The sequence below is a fragment of the Microtus oregoni genome, unplaced genomic scaffold (genome assembly GCF_018167655.1).
Source record: "Microtus oregoni isolate MIOR12 unplaced genomic scaffold, Mior012 000031F_ref0000149, whole genome shotgun sequence".
NCBI lineage: Eukaryota > Metazoa > Chordata > Mammalia > Rodentia > Cricetidae > Microtus > Microtus oregoni.
In genome coordinates, this window is record NW_024543090.1 from 27408443 (window position 1) to 27418632 (window position 10190).

General features: G+C 40.2%; 1 protein-coding gene across 1 annotated transcript in view; it reads right to left on the reverse strand.

Moving 5' to 3' along the window:
* The window catches only part of Fam227b (family with sequence similarity 227 member B), a 157055-nt gene extending 146944 nt beyond the window's left edge, over positions 1 to 10111 (reverse strand). Inside the window, exons 1-3 of the mRNA XM_041678864.1 lie at positions 10058 to 10111; positions 5823 to 5938; positions 3905 to 3958 (exon numbers count right to left, since the gene is read on the reverse strand). Coding sequence (XP_041534798.1) covers positions 3905 to 3958; positions 5823 to 5873 — 105 coding nt within the window. The 5' untranslated portion in view covers positions 5874 to 5938; positions 10058 to 10111. The remainder of the gene's footprint in view (positions 1 to 3904; positions 3959 to 5822; positions 5939 to 10057) is intronic.
* Positions 10112 to 10190: the final 79 nt, after the last annotated feature.

Below are 10190 nucleotides of genomic sequence, written 5' to 3' on the forward strand. Positions count from 1 at the left end.
TTGCTCATATCCAAAAATGTCATAAGTAATCACACTATTAGTACCTAAAAATAACCCTACAATACATGCACATAAACATATATAGTTCAAATGAAATTTCCTCATCTGAGCTGACAAGGCTCCCTCCAAGAGCTAAAGATGATCTACCAAAACCCCCACATGAGGAATGAGGTGCCAACTTTTGAGTTGTTATCCAGAGTTGTCCAAGAGATTACCAAAACATTCTATTGCTGTTGCCCTTGGTTGTCCTCCAGAGATGGAAGAGAAGTCCCTATTACTGAAGTGTTGGAGCCCGTGTCACTCCAACACAGATAATTGTTTTCCCTAACTGGGACTGGTACGGAGTCGCAAGGAATAATCAGACACAACTTACACGGTCATCATGGAAGGGCATCTCAGGGCTCTTTCTCCTGACAATCTCCCTTGTTTATTATCCAAACAGCTTAGATCCCATCACATCAATCGAGTGGGAAAATACATTAGGCTGTCTGCTAGGTAACCAGGTGAATGCCTTCTGTCATGTCCGCATCTACCTGTATGCTAGCTGTCATGTAGGCCTGAATTAGCATCTCTATAAGATATCCTCCAAATTACAAAGGAAGAAGCACCAAACATCCTGACCATTAGGTCACCAGCTTTAGCCAACACCTCTCCCCAGGTGATCTACATTTATAACAAAAAAGAAGGAGCAGAGCATCCTGGCTATTGCTAGGCCGAGACAGCTTGTCTGCAGAGCCTATGGCTTTTGTGCCTGGCTGCCACACCATATAGAAATATGGGCCTACACTGAAGACGGCACACATTTCAGAGGCATGACCCAGAGGCCTCTGAGCTACAACTGACCTAAAAACCTTCTTCCTGAGAAGTAGCTTTCATGGTACCAGAAGGCACCAGGCAGGCTTCCAAAGAAGGGAGGTAACCAACAGATTTACTCAACTACAATGCTATGAACTACAATGACAACCAGCATGGCAAAATAGCTCTAAGGGCTCAATAATGGTACACATACCTTGGTATTTAACAGCTCTCTAATCCAATTTATTTATTTTTAATTTCTGAGACAGGGTTTCTCTGTAAAACAGTCCTGTCTGTTCTGAAACTCTATTTGTAGACCAGGCTGTCCTCAAACTCACACAGATTCACCTGGTCTGCCTTCAGAGTGCTGGGATTAAAGGTGTGCACCACGGCTCTCTCTAATACAATTTAAGACCTGCTTAACAAGAAAGAAATCATGCCTGGTACTGGAAACCTAGCTATCTACCCAGGGCTAATAAATTGCTTAACCATGTTCATTGTCATTCTGTTAACAATAGCTGGGACAGGGAAACAACCTAAATGTTCTTCAACAGATAGTGAAAATGTGGTACATATACACAATATACACAATAAAATACTATTCAGCTATTAAACAAAATATAAAATTTGATGGTAAATGGGAAGAGACAGACAAACACCCTGAGTGAAGTAATCAGACTCCAAAGACAAATACTGTAAGTTTTCTTACATGGATGTTAGCATTTAAGCCTTCTAAAGGCATGCTTCCATTTGCATAGCCTCAGAGGTTAGGTTTCAAGTAAGGGGACAGCACGGAGAGGAGGATGCCCCAAAGAAGGGGAAATTGAATATATAGTTATGGAGAGACCAGGCTGAGATAGGAGTGGGAGAATAATGGGGAGGGGCAGATAAGAGTAGTAAAAGAGGGACTATGCGGAGGGACAACCGACACTAAAGGCCATTTGAGGAGTCATATAGAAACTACCACCATAGACGCTTACTTAAATAAATACTTATATAAAAGAAATATAAATGGAGTCACTAAGTAACGAGGGAGACAATGTCCCAACTGGACATCGCTCACCAAAATGTGAAACCTCCAGGGCCAGTAAGGGTTATATCTAGTTGAGTCTTTAGCCAAAGGAGCCCCACATATCAGGCTATTCCCATGGCTATTGGTTGCTCTTTATAAATTGATGATAAGGCCCTAATGCTGAAGACAACACTTGCATGTCTCGTTGAACAGGGAGAGGCTAGTGCCTGACTAGACCTTTTACCTCTATGGTCTAGTGTTCATGGTACTGGAAGATATTCTGTACTCTACCAAGGAGAAAGGTAACCATCAACCCAGCTAGAAACCCTGCAATCTACAACAGTGACCTGCCTAAAAGAAATGCTGGCACAGCAGGGGCACAAATGTGGGAGTAACCACCACTGTCTTTGTATTTATGGCCCACTCCATGCGCCACCCATGCCTGACATTGTTGCTTGGTTGGCTATAGGCCTCAGACTGGGTAGGTCATGGGCCTAGCAGAAAACCAAACACTACTGTTCCGTTAAAGAAATATAGGAATGAAATGACTCCTAGATAGTCTGCTCTACCCATAGACCAGTGCCTCACTCAGCCATCATCGGAGAAGCTTCTTGCAGTAGATGGAAACTAACACAGAGACCCACAAATGGACACCACACACAGAGAGATTTTGGAACATTAACATCCTAAATGGGATGTCTTCATCAAGCTCCTCCCTTCAAGGCTCAGGGAACTAAGTAGACGAGAAGGCAGAAAGATTATACCAGTCAGAGGGGATGGGTAAGTCCAAAGAAACGGTGAGCTCACAGATACTGTGGCAGCAAGCATAGGGCCTGCACAAGTTCAAGGCAAACTGGATCTCAGTGCTGAGGGAAGTGGACACAGGACACAGCCCCCAAACAAGAAGGTGTCTGCAATTGACACCTCTTGTAAAGGAAAATTAGTTTTCTCTTATGGAATCTCTTTGGCATCTTAACTACACTTAAATGTAGGCTTGTGCCTAGCCATAGATAGATAACACAAAATGACTCAAAGACACTTTGTACTTTTTGACTCAAATTGCTTTATTGGGAACTTTTTGTCTTACTGCTGTTTTACTTGCATGTTATAGTTTCTGATTTTGTTTTTATGAGGTGTGTGTGTGTGTGTGTGTGCGCGCGCGCGCATGCTCTTTGTGGTTTTTAAATTCTGCTTTGTTTCTTTTTGTTTTCGTTTGCTTGCTTGTTCACTTTCTAAAGGGAAAGAGAAGGAAATGGTGTGGAGTTGAGTGGATGAGGAGATGGGAAAGAACTGGTAGGAGCTGGGCAAAGTGGGAACCTTGATCAGAATATTTTGTATAAAAATTTGTTTATAATAAAAAAAAGAAATAAGTTTTCAGAAACTGGTTTTATTTATTTTATTTTTAAATGAAATTCTTTCTCAAAATATTGGGACAAAAGCACTCATTTAAACACATATACCCACATAAAATTTCATTGCAATAATTTCATAGCAAATTCTGCTCATATTTTACATAAGTAGAAATATTTATACTTGAATTTATTAAATTTCAACACATCTCATTAAAATGTCACCTATCTTTCAAACTGACATCTTTATTCCAACCTGTATCTGACATACCTCAAAGTATGACAAACCCTAGTTTCACGTTTGCAAACAAGTGAGCTAACTGATCCCCAGAGAAAACTCCTCAGGAATCCTAGGAACTCCAAAAAGACTTGGTAATTATACACAACCATATGAAAACTTATTTTGAATATTTCACTTTGATCCAATAATCAAGGAATATTGGTATAAGTTTTCTACAAACTATCTGTGAGTATTAGTTGTGATGAGTGGCTAAGTAAGGGTAATTGTCAGATTTTCTTAAAGGTAAAAATACATAAGACAAAAATCTTAGGAAAGTACACAGAATTGCATGCATAGGGCTAACAGTTTTTAAAATGTGAAAACATTATTGTTAAGAGCAACTGGAAATTATGTATGGTCCTCTGAAAGGAAATAAATATGTGAAAACATTTTTATTATTTAATTTCCATATCTAATGTTTTTAAAAGGTGTATTAGAAGAGAAATGAGGATAGGATGCTCTACTCACCCAGTTTTGAGACTTTAAGAATTCTTCATAGGTCTTTGGGGGATCTAGACATTTCTAATGAAGCAAAATCAGTCAACAGCATTAATTCTAATTGTACTTAACACATATAACCCCATAAGCAAATATAGTGCTTAAGTTTAAGAGCTGTAAGATACTATAAAACATTCATTTGTGTACTTTGCAAAGTCTAGGTTCTTTGAAAGGGGACAGAGATAAATGTTTTAATGTTGCCTCTACAAGAAATCCCAATGTGAATCTTGCTGAGTGTTCTCATTTCAAATTCCAACAAGAGTTCCAAGATATTCTGAGTTATTGTGGACTGTATCCATAATAAACTCAGAGCCAGAAATATAATAAATATTCCTCTGTTGACAAGGAAGTCACAGGAAATTGTGAATATACTATAGAGGTTTCAGGCCAACAATTCATAATTCCATTTTTATTATGTATTAGTTTCTCTGTACATTGAAAATGTACTCAATAATAGACTAATTTTATCAAGATGAACCCCGAGTCCTTGTCTTAGAGACTTCGTACACATTCCTCCTTTTGCTTAGATAATTCCCTGTCTGAAACTCTCTCTTTCCAAGCACTTCTGGACCTATTCAGATCCCTATTAAAATATCAAATTAAAAGTCACTTTTAGTTGGAAGCTTGAAAATTCAAGACCAATCTAACTACTCAGAAATACCTGTTTTAAAACAAAATATCTCAAAAAGACAAAAAGGGAAAGTCATTTTTTATTCCCCAAGGAAGTTTCACCCTCTGAACCTTACAAAGTTTCTTCAGGGTAACATTGAGCAGATTCCTGTCTCTAGAGAAACAGAGACTATGTACATTATAATTGAATCACACAGATTATATACAGTGACTGTCGCAAGCCTGTAAGTACTTGCTGTAAGCATCATGTGATGAATAGGTAAGTAAATAGATACATGGGAGAAGTATCTAGGTGTCTGAAAAATGCTAACATGTCTAGAGAATGAAAATACAGTGAGGAGAAGCCAGAGAGAGAGAGAGAAAGAAGAATCCATAAATCTAACTCCTTAATAACTATGATGACAAGGCTGAAAAGAATGGAATTGCATTTGAACTTACTACCACACTTATTGCACATTCACCAACAAACGGTCCAGTTTATAAGACCACAGGGCTATGTATTGTAAAACTAACTACACATTTGGAGTTAAATAGTATATTTCATGCTCTTAATATTATTTAAATAGATAGATATCATTAAATATACAATTTATAGTAAAATCAATAATAAAGGCAAACATTATAGAGAATAGCAAGAATAAATGAAGTCAGGTGAGTCTTAACAAAAACATGGAGCTCTGGGGCTAAGAAGACTGAAGAAGAGATGTGAGGGACAGAGTAAACAAAAGGCTTAGAAAAAATAAATTTAAATGTTTTATTTTTCTCTTAATGGTTTTCAAATTATTCCAATTATAAAATGAAAATAATATCACATTTTACTTGAATTATAATAGAAAAAAATAATTGAAGGAGTTAAGTTTGCATAGAAAACTTGGCCAACTTCTATATGAAATTCACAGTCTGGAAGAAAATGGAAAGGAGGTAAGGAACAAGAAGGTAAATGAGCATCTATTTCATAAAAGCAGAGTGCTGTTCCATGGAAGTAATAAGGAAAAAAAACAGGCCATATCCAAAGCATTCTTTCCTAGGTGTTAATAAAAACCAGCAGATACTGATAACCCTGATGGGTCAAGGTTATAACACTTTATTCCCAACTTACCAAACAAAGCCAAAGCACTAAGCTACATGCAGGGCTCCTCTCAGCACCAAGCTCGGGTCAACAGTAGGACAAGCCCATGAAGCCAGCCCTACTGTTGACCTGAAATCTAGACAGAACATACTCTCTATAAACAAGCACAAATCCATAACAGTTCCTTACCAGAGGGGCAGGCTTCTGCTGCCACCACTGTACCTTAACTTGGCCTGCCATCTTAAACGTGGAGATGCAGAGAGATCAGCTGGGCCTTAGGTGTCAGTATGAGTTCAGGGAACAAACTGCAAAGATACCCAAGCACAAAAGCAGATGACTTAAATAACGCCCCTCTGTGTCACTTTTGAGCATCACTTGTGAATGTTGCCAACAAAGTCACAGTGGAGGAAGAGTATGCACAAGGAAAGCTGCACAGATTGGTATATTCTTACAGCTTTAAATTTCAGTCTGAGCAGAGTTGAAAAAAATTAACCATTACTTGTAGTGTAAATTCTAATTGGTCTTAATAATAAAAATTCGGAGTTAGATATTAGGGGGTGAAAGCCGAAAGATCCAAGAAGCAGAGCATCCAGCCTCTAGTTCTTACCGCTATGAAATCCTCAGACTGTCTACAAATCCTCAAACCGAATGCCATCTCTATGAAACCTCAGATTGAATCCTCAGCACCTGTCTCCTCCCACCTTATACTCCTCTCTCTGCCCAGCCATATCACTCCTGTCTCCACCTTCACAGTGCTTGGATTAAAGGAGTGAGCCACCACCACTAACTCTGTTTCTCTTTTACACTGATTCAATCTCGCATAGCCCAGGGTGGCCTTGAACTCTCAGGTCTGCCTCTGCCTCTGTCTCCAAAGTACTGGAATTAAAGGTGGATGCCAGCACTGCCTGTCATCTATGGCTGACTAGTGTGGCTAGCTCTGTACTCTGAACTCCAGGCAAGCTTTATTTGTTAAAGCACAAGCAAAATATCCCCACAGTCACTCCCAACTTCTCCTGGTTCAAATATCAAGAAAACAAGAAGTAATTAGAAGAGGTTGGAGGGTTAGTTACTACCAAATAAGCTTGATCCAATTAAAGTTACAGCTAACCCTAAGCTCAACTCAACTCCAAGAAGATTCTAGACCAGCCAGCCTTTTACTCTAAAAGCCAAATAAAGAAAAATGCCTGTGTGTTCCAAAACTAAAGACAATTAAATCTCGGCTGCTTTCCACAATGATTGTTACATAATGTTCAACAGTAAAACAATACAGAACAACCCAAGGCAGAAAAATGAGACTCCATAATCCAAGGGAAATGGTGCCAGTATAAATCAAGTTCTTGGGAAGACACCTACTGTAATAAGCAGACAAGGACTTAAAAACTACTATCAGGACATTAAAGATTTTATAATCTAGAGATTGAATAATAGTGCATGAAGAAGACAATGGGACCGCTCTGTAATCCCAGCTACTCAGCAAGCTGACACATGAGGATTCCAAGTCTGAGGGCTTCTTAGGTCATTTAGCAAGATCCTGACTCAGAAAGAGGGCAGTCTCTGCTCAGGACTATGGATTTAACCTCTGTTTCTTAGATTAGGCTCTTTCATAACACATATGGATTAAATAAGAGAGATTAGAACTCTTTTGAATAATTTGGGCCTACTCTTGGGTAAATGACACAGACTTAGTCTTTCTTTTATGCAGGATGGCCACACTAATTCCTACCATCCTGAATTAAATTTTCCTCATACAGATTTCATCTAACTGTCGTAAACAAATAAGCAGCCCCAGGCTTCTGAACTTTACAGACAGCCGTGCAACGTTCCCATGCTGTCTCATCTGATGGAAGTCCCCCAAGAAAATAGGGGCATTCATCTCTGGTTGCTTTCCATAGCTAAAAATGTGAGTGAATGACCCAGGGTCACTGTGCAGTGCATTCAATTTGGGGGCCCTGGGTCCCCCGGATTTTTCTTTCACCTTTTTTTTTTCAATTTCAGCCTTTGCTCCCCACCATGGCTTGTGGCATGGCAGCTCGGCAACAGGGTGGATCACACCTCCAGACAAAACTCCCACGGCTCAAAAAAATTTGGCTTCTCCATACATGTGACTGCTGCCATCTTAACTGAGGTCAGGTGACCTTATGGCCATCTTAACTGAGAGCCAGGTCAGGTGACCAAGTTCTGTCATCTTTACTGAGGTATTCCCTGCCTGGTTCCCCGGTGCTGACTCTGTTACATGTGTGTTTTGCGCAGTGGAGTGCCTTTGTAGGGCCTACCAAGAACATCCACTTTACCTAATTCCCAGTCAGTGTATGTGTGTGTACATACATATAACTTAAACGCACCTATGTTTACTGTTAAATGTTATAATTGTCTGTTCCTTCTATCTCATTACACACTACAAAGCAATAGGTCTCATGTTTTAAATTGGTATGTACTTTTAAGTCTCTTAATTCAACCCTGCTTTACCTGTTGAGAGCCAGTATAATCAAGCTTGGACCCAGCTCTCCAGGCAGATTCTATAATTTATCTATGCCCAGTACACAGCCCTCAACTGCTCAGAGATCTGGGGAATATGGCATTTAAATATTTAATTATTAAAAAACTTTTCATAACAAAAAGAGACGGGTTGGCTCTTGGCAGCTGCACTCTATTTCCTCCAAAGAAGACAGAAGACAAATGGGCATAGAACAATGTCCTTCCGCAATTCACTTCAACTGCCAAGCACTGACCACTGGACAAAACTGCCTTTCATCTAAACTGAAGATCTCCAGACAGTGGACAGAATCATTGGAATCGACAGCCTAGCTGCTTAGGTCAAGGTAGGCTTGTCTTCCTAAAGATTTCTTAGCCCACAGGGTCTTCTGGAGCCTAGAAGGTCCTGCGCTAAATAGCAAAAGGAAAATATGACCTTCAGCGGCCATGGAGGACCCTGAGGAGTAGCTCTAGGTGCCAACTAAGTGAGTTCTCTGTCGTTTTTTAATCAATAACTCAAGTAAAATTTTATCCTTCTCAAAGATCTCTGATGCAGTTTGACAGCTGAGAGGTTTTATTGTTTAAAAGGACAACCTCACCAAACAAATTTCAGTAAGTTACAAATACAAGTTATTAAGGTGTGTACCTGCAAGTTATAAAGGTGTGAGGACAAATCAAATTTCTCTCTCATGCTGCCTTCCATAGTCTTAAAAATACTTTTCATTATGCAAAAACATCTGTCACAGTCATTCTGATGTTTAAAACTTATGTTTTAACAAACCCAAAAAATTCTTGTAAGTTCCAGGGAGCTGAATTAAAGGATCCACCTTAAACAAATCTGGAACACCCCTCTCAATTCCCTGGTCCTAATTTTTTCCCCCTAAACTTAACTTTGTCCTCTGTTCTGCCAATACCTTAAACAGGTGTAAGAGACACCAAACATCTCCATACCACAAACATCAGACAGGAACAAAGAGACCAGCACCCAGCTTTCTCAGCCCCCCCCCCAAGACAACACCCACAAATAAGCAGGAAGCAATCTTGAGAATTCGCTGCCCCAGTTCCTTTAACCCATTGTGTTAACCTCCCACCTTTTTATTATAAAAAAAGAGATGGTAATGTATTGGTCTGTCCTGTCCCTTTAAGAGATAAGCCCAGCTCTACCCACTCCCTCAACCCTGCCAAGGCAGGTAGATCTCCCTTCCTCTTTGCAGCCCAGGCCTTCTCCTTTCCATCTCTCTCCCAAAGAGGTTGCTGCTGCAATGGCTCCTCTCCTCTCCCCCTCCCTCCCTCCTTCCCTCCCTCCCTCCCTCCTTTTTCTTCCCTCTCCCCTTCCCTTCCATAACCCACTAATAAATATCCAACTACACACTGCACGGCGTGTCTGTCTCTGTCTCTCACCCACCACATGGCTCCCTGCCTGGGACCTGCTGCCTCTCATGGTCTGTGGGCCACTCGCCTTCATGGCCCTCTGTGGTTTGGGGACCCGCTGCCCACTGCTGCTACTCGGGGACCTGCAGTGTTTTATTTTTACCATAACACTATTAAAACTTTTTATATCAATTCTAGTGTGGTAAGTATCAGTACCCTGGCCTTATTATTCGTGAGTCCACAGAGGCTCTATTCTTTTTCTCCCATTTGCTAGTCTCTCATAATTCACCACACACTAAATAATTGTTTGATATATGATAGTTTTGGTTCTAACTTAACAATAATTTTTTTAGGTTTCTTTGAGGTGGGACATAGAAAGATGATTTAATAAGTTATCCACATATATTCAAAAGTATAGTAAGTGCCAACTCTGCGTGTTTTATGACATCTACCGAGCATTAACTACCTGACACAGCCACATAAAGCTACAAGTCTGAGTTCTCTTGAATATAATATTAGGATGGGGGTAAAGCGGAGTGTTCTGAGGAGTTAGCATTTTCTCACCAACTCAGGGAAACTACCTCAAAAGTGCTTTTCTGGAACTCGTTCCTAGTTCCTCAGCATGGCCACTGCAGGCAGCACAGCCGGAAGCCCACCGTCCCTAAGGGGCAGTTTACGGAGAAAACAAAGGCGGGACTTCCCTTCCGGAAGGAG